General features: G+C 36.3%; 2 protein-coding genes across 6 annotated transcripts; one reads left to right on the top strand and one right to left on the bottom strand.

The window, feature by feature from the left end:
* Positions 1-5,319: 5,319 nt before the first annotated feature.
* LOC137951053 (uncharacterized) lies at positions 5,320-21,738 on the top strand. Of its 5 annotated transcripts, none has more exons than XM_068797638.1 (17): positions 5,320-5,476; positions 9,479-9,533; positions 9,727-9,862; positions 9,975-10,124; positions 10,269-10,385; positions 10,472-10,556; positions 16,425-16,533; positions 16,639-16,706; positions 16,823-16,948; positions 17,063-18,357; positions 18,642-18,842; positions 18,957-19,017; positions 19,183-19,296; positions 20,067-20,180; positions 20,272-20,361; positions 20,974-21,051; positions 21,482-21,738. In XM_068797638.1, the coding sequence occupies exons 3-16, from the start codon at positions 9,750-9,752 to the stop codon at positions 20,998-21,000; spliced, it is 2,670 nt and encodes an 889-aa protein (XP_068653739.1). In that variant the 5' UTR covers positions 5,320-5,476; positions 9,479-9,533; positions 9,727-9,749; the 3' UTR covers positions 21,001-21,051; positions 21,482-21,738. The 5 variants fall into 5 exon arrangements, with proteins under 5 accessions (XP_068653739.1, XP_068653731.1, XP_068653715.1 ...); XM_068797630.1 differs by having other exon boundaries at positions 9,969-10,124; XM_068797614.1 differs by having other exon boundaries at positions 9,948-10,124.
* A 737-nt stretch (positions 21,739-22,475) lies between these two features.
* LOC137948775 (uncharacterized) lies at positions 22,476-24,323 on the bottom strand. The gene is made up of 3 exons (XM_068794947.1): positions 24,232-24,323; positions 23,977-24,021; positions 22,476-22,683 (listed from the first exon to the last, which is right to left on the bottom strand). The coding sequence occupies exons 1-3, from the start codon at positions 24,321-24,323 to the stop codon at positions 22,476-22,478; spliced, it is 345 nt and encodes a 114-aa protein (XP_068651048.1).
* Between the last annotated feature and the right edge of the window lie 511 nt (positions 24,324-24,834).

The raw sequence follows: 24,834 nt of genomic DNA, 5'->3' as shown, positions 1-24,834 counted from the left end.
TCACTCATATTATAAATGAATTGAACATTTTAGGAGAAGAGATCTCCCTATATAGGAAAAATCACAAGATTCATAAGACACTTCCAAAATCATGAGACATGAGGAAGACTGCTATTTATGAGAATACTAACTTTAGAACTATGAGCTGGGAAGAGCTTCTAGGGATTCTCCATGCATATGAGATGGAACCTCAAGAAGTAGAGGAAAAACAACCCAAAAGAAAAACCCTTGATTTTAAGGCTAAAGCTAGTGCTGAAAATGACTCTAGTGAAGGGAGCTTCATCACTAGACATCTATAAAATATGTACTGAAAGAATAAATGTTCTAGAAAAAGCCAATTTAGAACTAAATAGAAAAATCTTTTAAGAAAACTGATGTTTATTTTGAGTGTGGTAAACCACGGCATATAAGAAACAAATGCCTAAACCTAAAAGGAAGAACCCCATCCTCAAGCAAAGGTCCAAAGAATAAGAAGAAGAAAGTTTTGATCTCAGCTTGGGATACTATGGAAGAAGAGTCTGGCTATTCCAAGGAAGAAGAAAGTGATATTGGACTCATGGCAATAGAAGATGAAGATGAGTCTACTACTTCAAAAGAGGTAAGCGAATCAGACTATGAAAGTGAATTAGAAAAGTTTTTAGAAAAAATTATTCATAGTCTAAACAAATATAAAGAAAGATGCAATGCTCGAAGACATGAGATTGCATAGCTTAAGGAAAAGTTCATTGCCATGAAGGAAGCAAATGAAAACCATATGGTTAATGCTTCATGATAAAGTGGGGTGATAGACAAGTTATCTTGTGATAGACTTGCTTTTGAAAATAAGAGCATTGAATTAGAACAAGTCAAAGCTCTATGACAACAATCCACACCAAGGAGGAAAGTTGGGAAGAACAAGAAAATTCAAAACAAGAAATTCACTCCCATAGCTCACATTCGATGCCACTATTGCAATGGAGTAGCATACTATGCCCATATTTGCAAATCAAAAATGTAAATGGCATCAAAGAACATTGGACACCCAAAACAATCGATAGCGTTGTGGTAGCCCACAAAACCTTGGGCAAACAAGTTTGGATGCCCAAATCACCTAGTGTTTCAAATGTAATCCCAAAGGGACCCAAGTTAAAATGGATTTCTAAAGGTTAAATTTCATGTAATGTAGGTTTTTCCCTAAGCCAAGGTACCCAAAAATGTATGGATTTTGGATAGCGAGTGCTCAAGGCACATGGCCAGTGATAAGAAGTTTGTAGAATTCAAACTAAAAGATGGTGGTCATGTAACATTTGATAACAATAGCAAAGGTACCACTACAAGAATTGGTAAAATCGGCACCTCAACCTCTCTCATATCCGATATGAGAGGCTTACTTAGCATTTGTCAAATTTTTTGACAAAGGAAACAAAATCTCATTTGAAAATGACAAATACTTAGTAAAGAATGAAAAATATTGAACTAGTTCTAAAGGGACAAAGAAATAGGAACCTCTATGTTGTGAACATGGTTGATATATCGTCAACTAGTGCCATCTACTTGGGTTATAAAATTGATGAACATTGGTGATGACAAAAGAGAGTATTAGGAATAGATTTTTGTTGAAGAAAAATAAAAGGTATTCTATATGTTAGAGTTTGGTTTTTCGCTACCCAACAGATCGGTCTTTTGGGTACTATTGGCTAGACATTTGACATGGTATCAGAGGCCTCCATCACGTTCCACGTTCGAATCCCGGAGTGCAGCGGTATGAACCCGTAAATGGTGGGTGTTAGAGTTTGGCTTTCCACTACCTAACAGATCGATTTTTTGGGTAGTATTGGCTAGGCGTTTGACACTATGTAATTATGACAATGAGTGGCATAAGGTGTAATTAAGTTAGAGATTAAGTGTTTTTTTTCCTTTCATATGTATTAGGGCATCTTTGCCCTACTTATATATGTTGGATTTAGGATACCATGACAAGGTCCTCGACCAAGGTTGTGAGAGAGGAGAGGAAGAAGAAGAGGAGAAGAAAGGAAGAGGAAGAAAGAATAAGAGAGGTAAAGGGAAGAGATGGCTAGAGAGATGGAGAGAGAGAGAGAGAGAGAGATTTGGAGAAGAAAGGAAGCTAGGGAAATTTTTGAGAGAAAGGGGAGACACTTAATGATCTTCCCCGTGCCTTGAGCCTCTATTTATTGTTGTGTAAGGAGGTTCACAATAACTACAATTCCCTTAGGCTATAAGCTTTGAAAAAAAAGACATAAGTAAACATTCATCATCTTCCCTAATTACACTCTTGTGTCATCCTTATGAAAAGACATTTTAATTACTTCTTTTGTCGTCTTTTGAACATGGAAGAGGTATTTACATTGATGCCACTTCAAGATGTCTTCCAATACTCCCCTTAAAGCTAAGGGAGAGAAAATATCGTAGATACCCAGTTTGCCACATAAAGTGGTTAAAATCTTGAATGTGACTGATTTCATAAGAATGCATACCACCTGCCCTTGTGGTGAAACATGTCAGGGAGATAAGATACTAGCCTCAAATTTCTCCCTTATAAAGTGGTAGTTTACCTCAATGTGTTTTGTCTTCTCATGAATGATCGGATTTGAAGTGATATGAATAGCCGCCTGGTTGTTGCAAAACTCCTATATAGAAACCTAATTTAGTAAGAAGGGATCTGATCCATAGAAGCTCACTGGCTGTGTGGGCCATACCTTTGTACTCTACTTCTGCACTAGATCTAGTAACAATATTCTGCTTCTTGTTTTTCTATGTTCCAACTAAGGTACAACACCAAAAGTAGACTTCTTATCATTAGGTGATCCAACCTGTTGATTTCTATGGACACACATAAATACAAGAGATCTCAAGGGAAGGAGTGGAGAGAAAATTCTAACTCTTGGGAGAGAGGAAAAAAGAAACAAAGGGAGAGAAGGAAGCGGAAATGAGAGAGGTGTATGGACAAATGTGATCTAAGAGGAAGAGGCTTGAATACTCTACCCCATGCCTTGAGGTTGTATTTATATTTCTATGAATATGTTTACAATGATTATAATGCTCTTAGTGTTACATGTTTTAAAAGAAAAAAGACATAAGAGGATATACACCAACTTGCATAATTACAATTTTATATCCTCTCTATGGAGGTTCTTCTTATTTACTAGTCATGTCACCCCTACACATGGGGGTCTCTTAATACTCCCCTTCAAGCTGGTGTTTGTAACTTCACTGATAAATAATATTGGTCAAGAAACTTGTGTGCTTGAAAAAGAAAAGTATATTGCCTTGCTTTGATCCATGTTTTGCTTGTTCACATCTTGCTTGTAGTCTTTATCTTGTTGTCTTCTTATTCTCCCCCTTACTTGGATATTCTAGTCACATAAAATTTGATTACCACAACACATGGAATTCTTTATTGTAGATTATACTTCTTCTCAAATGATAGCAACATCCATATTTTAATTCTAAAGGAGGTACAACCATTACAACACTCAACTTCCAATCTTATCATTCATACTTCTCCTTCTATGCTCTCCTTCAAGCTGAGAGGTAATGACAATGATACCAGCTTGAAGCAAAAAAATAGTTATAATAATTGTCTCTTCCATTAAGGTGTCCCAAGGATAAATACTCAATCGGACAAAGACTCCCAAAAAGTAAAATATTGGTGATAAAGAAAAAGTTGAAACCAACCTTAAAGGATTTCGAACAAAATAGTGGTAATAATCACTAAAGAGGATAACGCAAGTAGGGTTGGCATCGAATCGAGCCAAGCTCGAACCTACCTATGTTCGAGCTGGGCTTGATTTAAATATTTCGAACTCAAAGCTTTGTTGATTTTTAGGACTCCATGGATTTAGCTCGTGGAGAAAAAGAGAAAGACACCTATTGATAGAAAACAGGAGGAAGAAGGGTTACGAACTTGATGTCCTAACCCTCTCCCTGAAGCTCTATTTATAGATTAATGAAACTACTGTATTACAATAATACCCCTGAACTTAGGGTTTAGGGTCAAGGATTTTAACCTTGGAAATTTAACCTAATTACATCAATGCCATCTCTATGAAATGACCATTTATTTACCATCCTGCCATCATTGTATGTGGGCCTGGAGCCCCTTTTTTATATCTCTTGGATGTATGGGTCTTCCTTGGTCTTATGGGCTTGAACCCATATTCCAACACACTTGGATATGTGGGCCTTCTTTGGTTGTGTGGGTTTGGGCCCTATCTTCCAACAAGCTCAAGCCTGAAATTGTAATCGAGCTCGAACCCAATGATTTTAACCAAGTTCAAGCTCAAGCTTGAGCCGAGTTCAAGCTCTAACCTACATTTAAAACTTTGCATAAAATATATGTCAAATAAATTGTGTATAAAATTATGCATACATTTTACATAAAATTGGACTTAACCTCTACTTAAAATATGACATAACTCTGTATATTAACTCTACATAAAATTATTTATACACTCTACATAAAATTATTCATAAAAACTGCATAATTATGCATATACTTTATTCAACTTAGGTCAGAGTAGACAAAGAACACACAACAAATGCAAATACCCCACAACGAATAAAACCAAAAAAATGATTATAGTCCAAGACAAGCAAAAACTGTACTATGATAAAAACCCAATCACCATTACAAGATAATTGTTTATATAAATTGTTGCTCAATACAATTGCTTATATAGAATGTTGGTAGTTTTCAAAATACAAGATAATCAAATTATATATATATATATATATATATTGGTACGAGTGGAGAAAAATGGATTAGAATGGTTGGGAAGGTTTGGTTTAGGGAGCAATGCTAGGTCGCATGGAGAAAGATGTTGCGGATTGGGCAAGAAACAAAGATATTTTTGTCCTAACAACTATGAATTATAAATTTGGCATCTATAAATTTTCTAAAAAATAAAAAGCTTATTTGTAAATCAAAACGTCCAAGTCAATTTATAGATTTTATATTTAATGATGTTATATCCATAATTCATATATCAAAGATGTTATATTTACGATTCTTTGCGATAAAAATACCCCTGGTTTCAACCTATAACTATCTCATAATATAAAAATTTAAAGGTGCACAATATAACATTCCGCTATAGAGTAACATAATTATTATTTACTGTTTAATCCTAGCCGTGCAGAGAAAAGGGTAACGATCTTGTTGGATGATCCGTTCGAGGGCCACGTTGGGACACGGTCGGAATATCGTATCATGAACGAGGACGTTTTGATCAAAGTGTGACTAACCGGGGAAAACGAAGCCGATCTAGACTGTCCGATTAGGTTTTTTAGGTCTGGTTTTGTATTCAAACGCAAATCAGGACGTGGTGGTGAAAGCTGGAGAGGGCGCAGACGACCCTCCCTCTATTAGAGCTGCGGTTGTAACACCTTCCCCGCTCGAATTACCTATCCTTCTTTCCTTGTAGCCTCTCCCAAGCCTCTCGATCTCCAGATCGCGCTTTGTAATTGCAGAATTGAGGTATGTTTTCCTTTCTTGCTCCCCCGTTTTAGATCGCTTCCGGTCAGATGCTTCCGAGAGGAATCCACTAACCCTTTTGCTTTTTAATTTTTCTTCCAATTCGAGCCCTTTTTATATATTATTGGTAATTCATGCCGGCATTTTGTCTCTTACGATTCTGCAATTTTTTCTTACTGGTTGTTGGTATAATCATTGAAAAGATGGCCTTTGGGGGATATTTTCTATCCAAACGGTTGCTCCTTGCTGATGTTACTTTTTCTCATTTTGAATTGGATCACCCGTTTTGTTGTTCAAACTGTCTTACTAAGTTTTAGTTTATTTTGGATTTAAGAAAGTAACATTTCATAATACTTTCTTGTCATTTATTGATCATAATTAAGTTTTGGATGGAAGATAATCTGGGGACGATCAAGGTTTGGCTGGATGAGGCAAACGCTTTGTCATAGATCTAACAAATAGGTTTTTATTTAATTATTTCTCCATGGCAAAGAACTTTTAATTATTGATTTATTCTTTTAAGAACAAAAGAAGATTTGGAAGATCTTGATTTTACAAAATACCTTACCAGTACTCTTCGCCAGATGGAACTAAACCAGAGATTTCAGGGTAGTCTTGGGTCATCCTCGACTATATTCTCTTGACTTTTGGTGGTTCATAAAATTTCACCAAATCTTAGAGTTTTTTGCATTTTGGTTTACCATACAGTGCTTCAATATTCTCTTCTTCATATTGCCAATGCCTCGCCTCTGCAGCCGTTTATTCGCATGCATTGCCTACCCTGTCCAAACTCAAGAGTTCTTCATGCAGGAAGTGACCTACGTGGCCTGTATGCTTTGTTTATTATTATTTTGTCTATTCTTTCTTCTTCAGCATTTTGAAACTCAGATGCTTTTGAAAGTCACCAATGAAATGTTAAATAAATGAGTTGTTCTATAACTGTTTGACCAGTTTCCTATCAGAAGATAAATTCTTTTCCTCTATAGGTTTCTACTTGTGCTAGCGGGATTCTCTTCTTTGAAATCCTGGCTTTTCCCTAGCTCATGTTAATGTAAATATCATGTCATATGTGAGAAATCATTTTACCCTCTAGCTCTGCCTCAAAAACAATGTTATGAGACATTTCATCGCAATTTTATTGTATTTTATCTTTTTTGTTTCTGTTGATAGAGAAATCCTTCTTCTGATAAAATTATAAAAGTGATATCCTCTGTGATTATTTACTTTTTTATTTTTAATTTTTTTATTAATTTATCTTTTTCTCTAAAAGCATGATATAACTTAGATCGTTAGATGAATAATTGACCTGTTAAATATTGTGCCTGGCAACAGCATAATATTTGATAAATCTTGAATTGATATTGTTAGAAGATGGAACCTTTTTTTTACTTAAGTTTCCAGGAAAGAGAATCTTATTTCCAAGGGTGTAAGGGGTGCAGGGACATTAGTGTCTTTTACTATTATGTTCTTTTTTAAATAGGAGAGAGGCACCCTCTTCTAATTTGAATGTGAATTTTTACCCAGCCCTCTCTCTCCTCCCACATTCTCTCTCCTCTCCTACTATGCTCAAGGGACATTAGTGTCTTTTACCATTATGTTATTTATAAATAGGAGAGAAGAGGAAACTGTAATCCCTAATTACACCCTCTTTAAATTTGAATGAGAATATTTATCTAGCTCTCTCTCTCCTCCCATGTTCTCTCTCCTCCTACATATGCTTCATGTAATTTCACTTGGGGGTAGTGCTCAATTAGTACCCTTTATTGGTTAGTCTGGCTTCTGTTTCAAATTCATATATTTTACTTACAAGGCAAGTTGCTGTTGTTTTTGTTCACCCCATGTCTGCTCATCACTCTTTGGGTGATGTGTTGAAGAGATAGTGCCCCCTCTGTGATTTGGTAGCAGCCAACCTACATCAGAATGTTTGCATGGCACTGGTTTGCTGTCTGGCAGAAGTGGTAGTGCTTTGCTGTTGACGATTTGTTGAAGTCCTTCACACAGATTCCTTCTTGGATTGGGAGTCTGGTGTTTGAATTCCAAGCAAACAGCACTAGGTGTTTGCCTTCCTTCCCCAGAATTTCAAATCATAATGGCTCCAGATATTCCATGTTTGGAAGCAAATTGCATCTATTTGTGTGCCTCAAGGCTATCCTGACAGCAGCTTAGTGTCTTGATTACGCAAAAGATGCTTGAGCCAAATACTATATAGTGCAGTTCTGGAAGAAAGGTTCAGATTAGAATGGAAAAGCATAATTATATGGAAAGTATGCTGTGGCTTGTCACAACTACGGTCACAGATTTTGAGACAAAGATATTACTGCTATTAAGATGTGTGGTTGTGTCCCAAATATATTCAGAAGTTGCTGCCTGTGGTGCTAGATGCTGCAGCCGAGATCAGACTTTTCAGAATTGCCCCCACCACTTCTTGCTTTTTGTTGTTGGGTCTGGTTTGGAGACAGACCTGAGAGAACAACAAATTCTCAAGGAAAGGTGGAGGACTCTTATGTCCTTTCCTACAAGATATGGCTTCCGCTCCAAAGATCGCCATTTCATAGAGTCTTGTCTCATTGGTTTGTTTCGGTGTATTGTTTTCTGTAATGGGACTCTAGTTGTTATCCTCCAATTTAGACAGTATAGCAAAGTTCAAATTGTCCATGTGGGGCCCACATTACAAGCCATGACATTAATTGGGTAAGTTGGTGCTGGCAAGGATATTTGTTTCTCCTGTTTCTTTAGTCATTGTTGCTGTTGGAAATTCAATTGCTTCTCTTAGTGCTATTTTCTTTGCATCGTGAGTCTTCTTCTCGTTTGGGACTAAGTTCTTGTTGTTTATTACATTGAAACACCTTTGTCTCTTAGTCCAGCATATGCTGTTACTTTTTTGTTTTCTTTGGTCCTTCTTGGTGTAAAAAAAAGGGTCAATTTTTGTTCTCTCTTTGTCCATACCCACAATTGAGTGAGTGGTCTAAGTGAGGGGATGCATCTCATGGAAGAGGCAACATCGTAATTATGTTAAAGGCTAGATTGTGCAACCTCAATCTGTATTTTTTCAATTGGTTATGGTTTTTCATCACTTCGAGGCAATGCCATAGACCCATTACTTGGTGGAGCAAGAGTGTGCACCAATCAAGCTTTAGTTGAGTTGAGTTATGTTGTTTTGCATTTTTAAAAGTGGATAAATGTTGGTTCTACCGTAGACTAGAGGTGCTAGTGTTTGTAGTCTTGTCATTTGGGTGAATGGAAGTGAATATTTTATGAAGTGGCTGAGTGCAATATCAAGTGAAAGATTAAGAGGAAGCTAAAGATATGTGAGCTGATTTCTTTGTTGAAAACCCAAGTGTGGAAAATGTTTTGTTTTTTGTTTTGACAAACTATATAACAAGCCGAAGTTATAAACTCCACCTTGAGGGGGAGTGTTAGAAGAAGTAATTTTTATTTACTTAAGTTTATAGGAAAGTAGTTTTTTGCAGAATCTTATTTCTAAGGGTATAGGGGAGCAAGAACATTACTGTCTTTTATGATTGTGTTATGTTATAAATAGGAGCGTAGAGGGAATCCTAATGCCTAATACCTAATTACACCCTCTTCTAATTTGAGCATGAATTGTCTCCAGCCCTTTCTCTCCTCCCATGTTCTCTCTCTTCTCCATCATACACTTCATGAAATTTCACAAATATGATTTGTTTGTAGTTTATGTTTTGATTTCATAAACATATTCAAACTAGAAAGACATCTTTTTAATGTTTCTCATAAAATGCTTCATGTGCAGGATTGTTAAAGTAACATTTCTTTTTATTTCTTCTTAGGATGTAATGTTTAATTGTGATAACTATTGAGAAGCAACAGTTTTGCTTATTAGTGTTGATGAAGTTTTAGCTAGATCCTTGTATACCAGCACCTGTTTGTCATTCAGCTGGCATTTGATGTTATTTTCTAGTTGTTTAGATCACTTCTTTGTGATATGTTGAATTCAGTGCTTGATGCAGCCTTTTCTCTCTTGTGCAGGTTGGCTATTAGTGAAATGAGTCAGCTGTTTATGTCAAATAGACGTTAGATTGAGGTATACCACTCTATTTAATGTCAGTTATGAGGATTAGCATGTTCCAATGGTGAATACAATTCTTATTTTGTTTTTTTGTAATTTTTTTCTTTGGTTTCTTTGAGAGATTCATCAAGAGATTCTTCTGAAAAAAAAAGTTAAGGTAAATCATGTTACTATATTGTTTTGAAAATTTTGTTATTTTTATTTGCAGGAGGATGATGTTCAAAGCAAGAAATGATGCATACTTGGGTAGATGATACAAACTTAGCCTCGACTTCAGCTTCATATTCTAGTTTTCAGCCTATACCACCTCATTTTCCATCTCCTTCTACCACCTTGAAGCATGGGTGAGAAAGCTTTTCTATTCTCCTTTGGACCTGCTATCAACATTTTTTCACCATTATCAGGAAAGTAGTTGCTTCTTATGCTCAGCTCTATTTTGCGTTTTGTCAGCGGTAGCAATGTCTTTCAGTTATTAGCTTGTCGAGAAATCTCTCCTCAAGCAAGATGCTCACCAAAAAGGCTTTGGGGAGGAGCTTCAAGATGGAGATGCAGTGGTGTCAGACCAAAATGTGAAGTTTTTGATGCAAAACGTGGTCTTATTTCATGGTACATTTTCTCTATGCATTGGAAATCTGTTTCCTTCTGGCTGCTCTAGCAATTTTTCTCTGCATGTGAGTTAAGATTTTATCTTTTTTAGTTTATTTATTGTACTTCTACTATCTTAAGATAGAATATCTATCATTTTTCCAGGGTGGAAGCAGAATCCCTACAACATTTATCAGCCAATTATTGTCCTTTGGTTCCTCCTCCAAGGTCAACTATTGCTGCAGCCTTTAGTCCTGATGGAAAAACTCTTGCCTCTACACAGTAAGCTCATGTCTATCAACTGTCTTAGCTCCGCGGCTACCGATACCTTTCTCCTGCAACTTAGCATGCTGTTACTTTTGTATCAGTGGAGACCACACCGTTAAGATAATTGACTGCCAGACAGGAAGGTGTTTGAAGGTGTTGAGTGGCCATCGACGGACTCCCTGGGTGGTATGTGTCCATTTACAGTTGGTTATTCATGCACTTTTTCAAGCTCACTTGCTCAATATTTGGGAAAGCTAAAGTAATATGAAGCAAGTACTGATGTAAATAGTTCAATAAGGAGATATTTCTTCTTTCTCGAGTACATTGAAGATGCAATTCCTTACCTTGGGAAAAAATCTTGTGGTGGAAGAGTAATTTCAACTACATTGTGGAGGATTTAACTGGGCCTTCAGTTGGCAGTATTAGTTAAAAAAATTGAATATGTTTTTTGGTGTTTATTAATTACATTGAAAGATAAATTAGGGTGACAACATCTAAGTTGACATGTATTGTAGTGGTTAGCACAGGATTTTGTATATAGGAATAAGAAGTTTCTAGATTATAGATATCTATTCTTACTTTTTTTTATATAGTCCTGGATTATATTAAAGGCTCAAAAGAGCAAAATTACAAGGAGGAGGAACCGTCCCAAACAATGAGAGATTGCTTGGGATGTTCCAAATTTAGCTAGCCTATCAGCCAATGAATTGGATAATCCCCTTCAATCATCAGTTTTTTGTGAAGATGGTCCTTGAAAATTTCCAACCCATGGAGAAGGGCAGTCACTTACCAACGGGCCCGCATATGAAAGAATAGTCTCACCTCTGTGGTTTCTGAAGACTCCACTTGCACCGACTGGTCCTAGGCACCCCAAAACACTTCCATCAAAATTTTTCTTCATGTAGTCGCCAGGGGGAGGCTCCCATTCGGTCATGGCCGGCACCTTTTGAGAACCCACCAGCCATATGAGCTAGAAGACTCCAATTCCAGCGAAGGGATATTCTTGCTTGAGTAGCAAATTTTTTCCTAGTATACAACCAGTTGGAGATCATTCCTACTACACAAGTGCTTTCCAGGTTTCTGAATTTGAGGTTAAACCTCCTATTGTTTCGCTCTAGCCAAAGACACCACGGAATATGGACAAGGCATGCAGAGAGAAGTAACTTGCCAATTCTTACTTTTTAAGCTTACATCTTAAACTGATGCTTGTGATTTGAAAGTATGTATGGTGACATATATGTTTTTTTTTATGGAAATGGTGACATATATGTTACACCCCAAGTATCATAAATATGAGAAATGTTGTATTAGCTGCATTTATTTTCTACTCTTAATTGCGCAATGGTCATTATAAGTCTGATTATAAACTTTATATTCTCTTAAATGATTTTTTTTATTGGTTGTATTAGCTGCAATTATTTCCTACTCTTAATTGCACTATGGTCATTATAAGTCTGATTATAAACTTTATTGTTAAATATCAAGTGGGGATATTTTAGTCATTGTACATTCTTCGCTAGTGTCAGCAAGAGTAGTTTAGTGTGTGAAGTGTATAGTCCAGATTTCATGTTATTTGGATGTATGGTTAATGAGTTGTAGAAATTTATGTCTCAAGTGCTAGTTATGTAATTAGACTTCAAGTTAGTTAAGTGAAATAAAAGGGAATAGGTGTTCGAACTCACCCTCGTCGAGTGCTTTTCAATGAACTCTTGTTTTTCTATCTCTCTCTTTTCTCTTTCTCTTTTATTTCTTCTCTTATTTTGCATCTTTTCACATGGTATTAGAGCATTAAGGTCTTGATTCGGAGGTTGTGGAATACTTTTCCTCTCATTTTCTGATTTTCTTGTTCTCCAGGGAAAAGGGATTTCAGGATTTAATATTGATCTGAAGTCGAGGTTTGATTTTTCCACTTTATTTTTTGTCCCATAACCCTAGGGTTGATGGCTTGTACTGCCAATTGAGCAGTTTCATGCTTAATTACTGCCTCAAGAGGGTTGTGCCTTGAGTTTTTCCCAGTTGAAGTGTGTGCAAGGTTAACCCTGTGCTTGGTGTCTGCATCAACTCTAGGAAGGTTGGCGTTAGCCTGTTTTTTGGAGAATTTCACTTGTTTAGGGTTAAAAGTTGATCTTTTTCTTGTTTAGAATTTCGATCAAGAAGTAGTAATCCATTTGAGGTAGTACATTTAGATGTCCGGGGATGATGTCCAGTTCCTAATGTTGTTGACTATTAGTACTTTGTTTCGTTTATTGATGATTTTAGTCGTGCTACTTGGGTGTATCTCCGATAGGAGAAGTCAAAAAGTATTTCAAAACTTTTATTGTGAAATAAAAACCCAGTTTGATGCGTCTCTTTGCATTTTTTGCACTAATATATTGGAAACCTCTTTGTCTGCGGCTCTTGATGTAAGTGATGTAGATTTTCCTATTGTGCTTTGAAAAGGTGTCTGTGTGTCTATTCAATATACTCTTTCTCGTTTTGTTCTGTTTCTAATCAATTCAAAAATTTGCTATGTCCTTGTCTTCCTGTGCCATTCTTTCTTCAGTGCAAGAGGCCCTGGTATCTCCTCAATGGAAGCAAACTATGGATGTTTAGATGGATGCTTTATGTGATAGAGGTACATGGACATTATGTAATCCACATCTGATGTTGCAGTTGTGGGGTGTTGCTAGGTGTGTAATGTGAAATATAAAGTAGATAGGTCTCTTGTCATATATAAAGCCAGACTTGTGGCTAAGAGGTATACTCAGATCTATGGTGTCAATGTGTTTGGGACCTTATTAGCTGTTGTTGGATTGACCTTTTCTCATAATTCTTGTATCTGTAGTTGTTAATCAGGGATGATCATTGTTTCAGCTAGATAGTAAAAATGTCTTCATATATGGTGATATAGAAGAAGAAGTGTATACAAAGCAAATTGTAGGGTATGTTATTCAGGGAAAGACTGGGAAAGTGTGTAGATTAAAGAAGGTAATCTAAGCCTCAAGCAAAGTCCTAGGGTGTGTGGTTTGAGAAGTTCAACCACATAGTACAATCTATGGTTTCTCTCGTAGTCATTGTGATCACTCACTCTTCATTATGAAGAGAGCATCTAGAATTGTAGTATTGCTTGTGTATGTTGATGATATCATTTTGTTAGGGAGTGACAAATAGGGGATTGAAGAAGTGAAGGAGCATTTGGCTAAACATTTCGAAACCAAATATTTGGGTTCACTGAAATACTTCATTGGTATAGAAGTTGCTCGATGAATTGTCTTAACATAAAGGAAGTATGTTACGTATGTGTTCTAGGAATATGACGTATTAGGTGCTAAACTTGTAGAGACACCGATAGTGGTTGGTAATGATATTTCATAATGAGAGTAGTGATGAGCTCAAAGATTAAACAATGTATCAGAGGGTGGTTGGGAAGTTAATTTGGAAGTTGCTCAAAGAAATACTTAAAAAGGGTCGCTTGGAAAAAGATTGTTCTTTGAACCCCATAGTCATTTATAGATAGAGTCTTTCTTAGATGCAAATTATGTTGGATCTAAGCTGGATAGGAAGTCTACTACTAGGTATTGTGTGGTTGTGGGAGAAAAAATTATTTAGTTGGAAGATTAACAAACAAAATGTGGTGGCCCATTCAACTGAAGATTATAAGAGCTGAATATAGAGCTATGACACACTCTATAAGTTAACTAATGTGGTTTAAGTCAATTCCCCATGATCATATATTGTGATAACTAGGTGTTAAGCACCTAGCCAATACTACCCAAAAGATCGGCCTGTTAGGAGCGAAAGACATAGGTACTTAACCCAAGACCATAACATCACATCCAGAAGTCGGCCCACTTGCGACGGCCCACTCTAGTGACGTCCCACTCCGCCAAGGTCACCCCCTCTGCACGTGCGGTGGCCTACTCCGTCAAGGTCGCCCCCTCCGCATAGGTTGCCCCCTTCGCAGTCGCCCCCTCCGAGATTCGAAAGTGCGACGAGGGAGCTAGCTCTGATACCAAATGTTAAGCACCTAACCAATACTACCCAAAAGACCGACCTGTTAGGAGCAAAAGACATAGGTACTTAACCCAGGACCATAACACTAGGCAACTATTTTCATTGATGAACAAATCATATAGAGGTCGACTACCACTTCATCCAAGATTCTGTAATAGGGAGGGAAATTGTTACCCCTTATGTTCAATCTAGTAGCCAACTTGTGATTTCTTTTCCAAAAATTTGGATGAACATGAGTTTGGGATATTTTGTAATAAACTGGGGCTTTTGGACATATATGCTCCAACTTGAGGGGGTGTTAAATATCAAGTAGGGATATTTTAGTTATTTTATATTTTCTATATAAGTTTGTAAAGATGAATTACCTGAGCATTACTCCGTTCATTCGATTAGGCTATTAGTGGTGAATGAGCGCCTCTTCATTTGAATCACGCCAAATAATCTTCTCAGGTAAAAATCAGGGAATCATGTTTCATACCTGTCTTGCAAATCATTCACATGAAGCGATCGCGCGGGACATGTCTCTCCTTCCTCATTTCGCTCTGTTCTCCCTCTCTCGGCCTTCCTCTCCCAATTTTTTTTTTTATCCTGCTCTCTTCTCCCTCTCTGCTTCTTCTCCCTTCTCCCTCTCTCGTCTGCTTCTCCCACTCTCTTCTCCCTTTCGACTTTTCTCCCTTCTCGGCCTTCCTCCCCCAAATTTTTTACCCTCTAGCTTCTCCCTCTCGGCCTCCATCGCAGTGCACGGGAGGCCGAGCCTCTGTCGCAGAGCCGTGCACTGCTCCGTCGTAGAGCTTCTCGGCCTCCCTCTCTTCTCCCTCTTGGCTTGTCGTCGGAGCGCCATCGCCGTTGCTTGCTGGCCTGCCGTTGTCTCCCATCATTATCGGCGCTGTGAGGAAGACGACGCTGGTTTAATTTTTCCCAACTTAGGAAAAATTAAACCAGCATCATAACTTCATTATATTTATTTTGTAAAATAATCCATATTTTATTATTTATAAATTAATTGTTTTTATTTATTCAGTATATTCATTTTGTAATTACTGTATTAAATTAGTGATTTAATAGTCGTAATTAAAATATTGTTAAAGTAAACATTTGATAAATTGTTTTGGTTTCATTATCCCATTGCTATAATTAATTAAACCAATGGTTTTAAATTTATGGAAATATATTATTAATTAATAATACATACAAATATATATTATGTTATTGATAAAATAATATATATATATATTTTTTTTATTTTTATTTTTATTACTGTATTAAATTAGTGATTTTAATGTTAAAATATATCTTATGTTATTAAAAAAATAATTTATTTATTTATTTATTATATTCACTTATGTTATTTTTTATTTTTTTATTTTTTATAATTTATTCTAGTCACCTGTAATTATTATATTAATTTATAATAAACTGTAATCATTAAGTAATATAATATAGTCTTTCATAGTTTATTAATATATTTTAATACTACACATTAAACCACTTATAAGTGTAGTAATCATGTTTATTTTGGTTAATTATCTGTTTAGGTATACATTCTATTTAAGTATATTATAAAAAGTTACTCATTCTCTTGTTTATATCATATTTTTCATTTTGGGGCACTAACATTGGAATCTGTTTTCTAGTGCACTTGAACTCGTCTACACTAACACCTAAGGATGAGTTGAAGTTGAATCAATTCATTTAAGATGAATTGAAATCTTAACTTCATTTCAAGTTCATTGTAGACTAAACCCCCCTAAGTGAAATAAAATGGAAGAGGGGGTCGAACTCACCCCATTGAGTGCCGTTCAATGCTCTCTCTCTCTCTCTTATTTCTTCTCTTATTTTACATCTTTTCACATTTATATTCTCTTAAATGAGTTCTTTATTTTTTATCATGCTAACTTTTTGTTGTTTCCTTAGATTCCTCTCTTTCTCTCTCTCTGCCCCCAATCCCTTTATATACTTGCAAAGCTTTATCTATTACTTTCTGCTGGTTTTTCTTTAGAAACTGCATGGGCTCATTATCACTGTTAAATAAGTAAACTTTTTGTACTCTGTTGCTTTTAGGTTCGATTTCACCCAGTACATCCTGAAATTCTTGCAAGTGGAAGTTTAGATCATGAAGTTCGATTATGGGATGCTAGTACTTCTGAGTGCATTGGATTCCGTGACTTCTGTATGTACTATGTTCATTTTCTTATTTAACTAAAACTTGGCCAGTGCTTATTCATAATTGTTTGGCATTTTGATCTATATTTTACTCTTTTTTCTTGCAAAGCAGATCGCCCTATTGCTTCTATTGCTTTCCATGCTCAGGGGGAACTTCTAGCAGTGGCCTCAGGGCACAAGGTAAGGAATTTTATCAAATTTGCATTAAAAGAAGTTATCTTTCTGGTTTTACAATTAAATGTGTATAATTTCATAAATTTTTAAAATTTGGAAATTTTCATTTCTGCATTATACAGCTCTATATATGGCACTATAACAGGAGGGGGGAGACATCTTCACCCACCATTGTATTGAAGACACGACGCTCATTGAGAGCTGTGCATTTTCATCCATATGCTGCACCATTTCTTTTAACTGCTGAGGTGAAATAGTTATGAGACCTACTTTTAACTTTATGTCATTTATTTGTTTTCTTCATGTTCATATTTCTAACTGGTTCCATTTAAAAAAAAATCTAATTGTTTGACTACTTACAGGTCAATGACCTTAACTCTCCTGATTTCCCGATGACACTGGCAACATGTCCAGGCTACTTGCATTACCCTCCTCCTGCAGTATTATTTGCAAATGTTCCACCAAGAGTTGGTTCAAATCAGGAAGCCAGAGTTCCCCTTGTCCCTTTACCATGTTTGCTCTGGCCTACTTTTCTACGGCAATATGGAAGTAACTCTTTGCTAAATGATACTCGAGGTATGACCTTGACTAACATGCAAAGGAATGAGGATTCATCAGGTTCAGTTCACACACAAATAGATTCAAATATGTCAAGTCATCACGACTATTTGATCTCCCCGATGGAAATGTCTCCTTTGATGCCATCTTCCTCAAATCCAATACTAGAAGATACAACTACTGATGGCCTGATGAGTGAAAGGGAGACTAACTTTTCTGATGCCATGGACACAACGGAAACAACTGGTATTCAAGAAAGTAGTTCTCCTGGAATAGCAGAGAGATCTGATGATGCCAATGTCCTTCCAATAAGAGGTGACCAGTCTAATGGAGGTGCTCCACATACTCCAATCAGGCAAGCTAGGTTGTTAACTGAGATGTCCTCCACAATTCATCCGTCAAACCTTAATAGCAATGCAGATTTCCAGATGCTTCTCAGAAATGTTGACTTTGGGCAACTTCATCAGTTCTTGCCTTTTGGTGATCCAACATGTTGGGAGCTACCATTTCTTCAGGGGTGGTTAATGGGACAAAATCATGCTGGATTACTGCCTGTGTTACCTCTTAGTGGTGGTGCTCAAGAGAATTCAGTTGGGGTTAGAGGAAGTGGATCAGATTGTCCCACTTCTAATCTAATGTCTGCTGTTCGTAATTTGGAGGCTACCTCAGCATCATTGTCAACTGCAGCTGGTTTTAGCCAATCCAGGGCAACTGGAGTAGGGTCAGTAAGTGGGCCAGATTGTCTCACTTCTAACCTAATGTCTGCTGTTCGTAATTTGGAAACTACCTCAGCATCATTGTCAATGGGAGCTGGTTTTAGCCAGTCCAGGACAACTGGAGTACGGTCAGCTTCTCGGCATCGTTCACGGTCTCGTTTGGTGGCTCCTGCTGCATCTGGGGAAGGAACTACCTTTCATATTGGTAATGATGATGCAGACCCTCAACCACCTGAGCTTACCACATCACTGGCTGCTGCAGCTGCTGCGGAGCTACCCTGTACTGTGAAGCTGAGAATCTGGCCACATAACATACGGTATCCTTGTACTCCACTTGATGCAGACATATGCCGTTTAACTATACCACATGCTGTCCTTTGCAGGTATAGAACTTTAATCATATCTTGTAAATAGATTGTTACTTTTTTGGTAGTCAATAATTGAAGTTAAGGCAAATTGACTAAGTTTGATGACAATAAGAAGATAAAACTTGTACTTTTATATTCTAAGATGATAGTCTAAAAAAAACATATGTATCCTAACGATGGGATGCCTGACCATTTTTTAAATATCTGATTTAATTCTCAAACAGCATATTAAGTTTCCGTGAGTATCATCATTTTGCTTTTCTGTTTGTTGTTTTAACATATAAACATTCTGATGGCAGTGAGATGGGTGCCCACTTTTCACCATGTGGGAGATTTTTAGCAGCATGTGTTGCATGTGTGCTTCCTCATATGGAAGCTGATCCTGGATTACCCTCGCAGGTGCACGATGAGGTAGCAGCTTCGACATCACCTACAAGGCATCCTATTTCAGCTCGCCAAGTCATGTATGAGCTTCGCATTTATTCCCTAGAGGAATCAACGTAAAGCTTCAAACCCTGATCTCTGCATCTTGTATGCTTGTGTTATTCTAGTCACTATGTAAATAGTCAGGCTTGAAATCCCTCAAATTTGACAGTTTTTCTTGAATTTTATAGTTTTGGAACTGTTCTTGCATCAAGGGCAATAAGAGCAGCTCATTGTTTGACTTCAATTCAGGTCTGTTCATTTGTAGAACTGGTTAAGTGCATTTTCCCCCTTCAGTAAACATCTTTATTATCATAGTGTTTGGAATATTTTGTGGCATTGCCGTCAGTTTAGTGCTGAGATACAAACTTGAAATGTGCCATTGAAGTTGTTTTTATGCTCTGCTTATCTTTGCAGTTCTCTCCCACATCAGAACACATATTGTTGGCATATGGACGGCGACATAGTTCACTCTTGAGAAGCATTGTTGTTGATGGTGAAACAACGATACCAATATACACAATTCTGGAGGTAGAATGTTTACTGGTTGAGTATTCTTTACCCATCATACATAAGGGAATGTAGTGTGTTAAATGGAATGCTTTTCAGGTTTAATCTTGTAATTTTTCTAATTCTTTTGTTTCCGTTCTCAACATTTTGGGAACATTTGTGCCATCACAGGAAAACAATGATGGAAAAATTGTTTTCCTCTTGGCCAATTTTCTCATTGGAAAATTTTTCTAGTGGCAGATAAGTTCACTTTGACCTGTTTTCTTGCATTTGTGCCTTTCCCTGTTTATTTTTTTTCATCCTTTCCCAATGGAGTATAGGAATAAGTTTTCCTATTTCCTTCAACCCCTTGTGGGATTGGAGAAATTAGGGTGAAACATTTCCCATGCCTTAAAACCGGCACAAATGCCAGAATGTTATGGTCAAACAAAATTTTTTTATTTGCACTTTTTTCTTATGGTGTCCTATTGGCAAAAGTGCACTCTTAATTAATGAGAAAATTTTGCCTTGTATTTATTTTTGGAATGATGAAGATATCATTAAAGAGAAGAAGAAAAAGAATGTTACAGAAGGGCCTCCATACAAGCAAGGCCAACAAAAATCAGCACATCTACCAGCTAAAAGCAAACAAATAGAAGAAAAATACAAGAAAATGATCAACAGATAACAGGCCAAAATCAGCAAAAACTGATAATAATGATTGATAGTCAGTGTGTATTTTGGTGCAAGGTTTAGTTTTATAGGAACTAGCATTAAATTTGTAAAATTTTGCCTTTCTGATGCACTTTCAGGTGTATAGAGTTTCCGATATGGAGCTAGTGCGAGTTCTACCTAGTGCAGAAGATGAAGTTAATGTTGCATGCTTTCATCCCTTGGTTGGCGGAGGCCTTGTGTATGGAACTAAGGTAAACATTTGGATAATGTACTTGTCAGCCTTGGATAGATTTTTATTTCTCATGTTTGTTGATTTCTTTGCTCCTGAAAATGCTTTTACAGGAGGGGAAGCTTCGAATCCTTCAGTGTGGTGGTTTTCATGGCTCAAGTTGTTCAAGCTCAAATTTCTTTCTTGAGGAGAATATGCTTGAGGTAAGACTTGGTCTTCAATTTGGTCATCCTATTCTTATGGCAATGAAATATTGCTGCACTGTTTATAGTAAGTCTTTAAGCATACAAAGCCTCTGTTAGTTATTGTGGAGTACATTGTGAAGCTGTGGAACATTGATGGACTACGTATATGTTGAAAACAAGACAAAATGGACTCAGTTTTTTTTTTTTTTATTAAGTAAAAGTTTTAATTCCATCCATCCATTTTGTTTAAAATGAATCCATCTGCTGAAGATGTTATATTAGTTTTGAAAGAAGTTTCTTTATTCTGCTTTGTAAGATAGATTCTATGACTTCCACTTTGTCATGAAAAGGTTTCTAGCGACGTTTTTGATATGGAATAGCTGCCCCATAGGATTTTCAATATATCTTGTGGAGTCTATTTTAAGAAGAGTGATAATCTCTATCCTTTGGTTCATGTTTCTAGATGCTAGCTTGAAATATGCTAGGCATCTGAGGATCAAACTAGTGGCATAGTCATATATTTTTTTAAAAAATAAAAAAGCATATGGTTGCCACTTTATTTTATTTTTTCTCTTTATCATGCAATGACATGATACTTGATTATGCTTTGTACTTTTGTGTTGTGCCTAGGTCCAGACATACGCCTTGGAGTGCTAAAAGACAGTGACCACATATACTCAGCGGGTGGTGGATAGCTCCTTTTGAACGGTACTGAAATTTCTTCCCCCTCTTTAACGGTATGCTTGATGTAACTTATGGCCTTCATATTACTATGCTAATTAGATTACTTTGATGCACTTGTTGAGGAGTATTACAAAAAAATTAGTGTCAATAAAAAGTTAAAAAACTTTGTACTTGGGGAAATATCATTGGCAAGTTGTATGTGTGTGGTTAAGTAAGTATTCTTTATCATGTGCAGAGGGTCTTTGGCCACTTGGGAGGTTGTTTTTAGTATATGAGGCTTTGGGTTAAAGATTCAAAAAACAAAAAAAAAAAAAAAAAAAAAAGTTTGAACCCTTATGGCTAATTGAAGCATTAACAGAGAGCTTATAGGTTAAACATGTTTTGCTGGATGAGATAAAGTGGATATGTATATTTTATGATGTTTATTTATGTTCTTTAGTGTGGTGCATTTTAGGAGGTCGGCATGGGGTGTAGGCTATGGGCGTTGCCCTTTCTGGGATTATCAAATCCACGACATTGTTGGAGACAGGACATCTCATCAACGATGAATTTCTTCCTTGGTACTTGTAAAAATGATGCGTATTGTTTATGTTTCATTATCCAACATATGTATGTACTTATAAATTACAGTAATTTCAGTGTACAAGTTCCTCGATGATTATAAAATTGCAGATCAGTGCATGATCCCCGTTCCACTGGGGATTCGTTGTAGCTGCTACGAGTACAGTTTCTGTGATTTCGAGATTTTGGCTTACGCAAGGATCGCATTTGCTCATGTGTTCATCTAAAATTTCCTTCTCCAGTGTCCGCGAGTTCAAAACTTTTTTTTTTTTTTTTTTTTTCTTACGTAAAGACAAGAGAACCACGTACAGCTTTGGCAACCATAGCTCATTAAGCCACAGCATTTCATTCCGTTGATCTTAGGGCTAAAACTTGAAGCCACAGCATTTCATTCCGTTGATCTTAGGGCTAAAACATGAAGCCAAAGCTGAACTAAGAATATGATTAGCCCTGGTACTTTGATTTGCTGAAAGAAATTGCAACTTGTGATTGTAAATGCCACATTGGAACTCAATCGAGAGGAATAGATCAGGTATGCATGCATAGGGTTACTACGCATGAGTTATGTTAAAACAAAGGAGAATAGACAAAAGAAGATGAAGTAGGAAGAAAAAGAGAGGAAGAACAACAACATAGAGAAAGATTGCTGGACTAGGGGAAAAAGTAACATTTACACCACACTTTCCATTGTGCATACACTAACAAAAAAAATATTTTACACTATACGTTCCATTACACACACTAACACATAATAATAATTCATTTTCACTTTCCACTGCACTTTCAAAGTGCACTAACCCCCTAGAAAAGATGAAGAAAAAAAGTGAAACTTTTGAAGATAGAGGTGGAGGAGATATAGATTACAGGGAAGAGGAAGAGGAAGAGGATTAAGAGTCAAATTTATAGTGCTTATCGAGGGCTATAGAGACATCCCAGGTGCAACTCAATCCTTGCGGAATGATGAGTAGATCACCGGCGCCGAATTCTAGGACCTCTGAGGAGTCCTTTATGTACGCCTTTACCCTTCCTTTTAGTAGATAGCAAGTCTCCTGGGTGTCGAACTTGAGGGAAAATTTCCCCGAAGGACAACCCCACCTACAAATACCGTCGATAAGGATTTATTATTTACGGGTTCTCGATGAAGAAGAAAAGCAAGTACTCTCTCGCTGGACCAACAAGAGCGACCTTACTTGGGCCAAGATTTGATACCCAACTCACGAGAAAAATAATTTAAAATTTTTGACCAAGTACAACCTCAAGATAATTTCATGAGGTGAGCAATTTTTTTTGGAGTTGACAATGTAGAAGATATACAACCAAGTAACAAAAACACAAAGCTTAAAAACAACATTGACTATAGAAACTCTGATGATTGCATACCTTAACTTACAATTTTTTGTATCCAAATTGATCAGTCCATACGCAGAAATTTTTTAATCAAATACTCAACAAATTCCTATTTGGAGAACTTTCTAGATTCTATCTGAGTACTCTTTCTTCTTTGGACAACATGACCATTGACTTCTGAGATGGATATCACCCTCAAATTGAGAATTGGTTGAATAGGTAAGAAAATAGATTTACATATATTTGTTTTAATATATAGTTATCAATATAAAGTTTTGTTCTTGAAGGAATAAAATCGAGCGAAAGTTAAAGTTTTCTACTGTTGCTCGAACCTCTCTTGGAGTCTTATCTTTATTACTTTAAATATTGATTTATATTTTTATAAAAGTTCCAATTGCGAAAATTATTTTTGCGTTAGAAAGTAGACTTGTAGATCTTTCCATCAATATATAATTTGAAATATAAAAAACTTCGTATGAAGGTATGAACACCAAGAAAACAACGAGTATTGGGATTGGAAAGAGAAAAAAAAAATAGAATACGAACCTAAACTACTAGAGATGATAAATCAGAAAGTGATAACATTATCTATATTGGTTGACCAAGTCAACTCATAGAATTTGCTTTGATACAATGTCAAATTTTTGGAAAAGGGAAAAACTTCACTAACTTGTTGTAATATGAGTATATGAACCCCTATTTATAATAGAGGGAAATAGTAGAGTCGAATTACAATTAAACTACCTTTATCCCAATTACACCCAAACTCTAAAATTTAAAGACAAATCTTAGCATAATTAAATAGCTGAACATAAATAGAATACTAACATAACTAAAACATCTTTTAACAACAACTCTTCTATGAGACCTCATTTCATAATAATTTTGGCTCCGTAAGACTTCTTATTGTGAGATTCATGTAAGACTCTTCCAAATATGCTCTTCAACAAGAACAAATGGTCAACTATTGCCACCTAAAGTTTTTTAGAGTGAGCAAAGGAGTATTTCCTTGAATAGTTCTTCATTGAAGGATGCAAAAACCTTGATATCCTTCTCAAGGATTCGACCACCTTTGCCCTATCATGCCTACAAAAGAAATATGAAATAGAGTGTTAACTTGAGTACCTTAATGTTATGATAAAAATATTTTGCTCCCATGTTTATGCTTAATTCTAACATACAATTATAATTAGAAAGATATAGCAATTTCATAAATAAACATTAGAAAACTCGAGAATGAAATGGAAACTTACATCTTTCTTTTTGACTTCTAAAAGCATGACCTTCAAATGATACATTCGTTCTTGCCTCTCATTTTTTCTCATCCCTATCTTTTTGCTTGAAGAGCTTCTATTTGCTTCCTGTTGGAAGATATGGAAGACTGCCATTTTATACGAGAAGATTCTATACATCATTTGCAGCAAGCTGGGAGTTTAAGTGTTGGAAGATGGGCCCAAGCCTACGTGACCAAGGAAGACCCATATATCCAAGTGTGTTGGAAGATGGGCCCAAGCCTATAAGATCAAGGAAGGGCCACTTATCTAAGAGTGTTGGAAGACAGGCCCAAACCCATAAGATATGGGACCCACCATGATCACGTGAGGTGGCATAAGAAGTCTAACAAAGCCAAAATTATTATGGAAGCATATCTCACAAAAGAATTTTAGTTTAAAGGTGTTTTAGTCATGTTAGTTTTTTATTTATATGTGGTTATTTACTTATGCTAGGACTTATCTTTATGTATTAAAGTTTGGGTGTAATTGGGACAAAGGTAGTTTAATTGTAGTTAGATTCTACTACTTTCCCCTATTATAAATAGAGGTTCATGTATCTGATTACAATAAGTCAATGAAGTATTTTTCTTTTTCATAAATTTAACATGGTATCAGAGCAAGTTTT

Source organism: Aristolochia californica, unplaced genomic scaffold, assembly GCF_029961685.1.
Source record: "Aristolochia californica isolate CCGP_79_NKW_82.1479 unplaced genomic scaffold, dmAriCali1.0.hap1 SCAF_1, whole genome shotgun sequence".
Taxonomy (NCBI): Eukaryota; Viridiplantae; Streptophyta; class Magnoliopsida; order Piperales; family Aristolochiaceae; genus Aristolochia; species Aristolochia californica.
The sequence above is the reverse complement of the archived record's forward strand: the minus strand, read 5'-3'. Positions and strand labels throughout refer to the sequence as shown.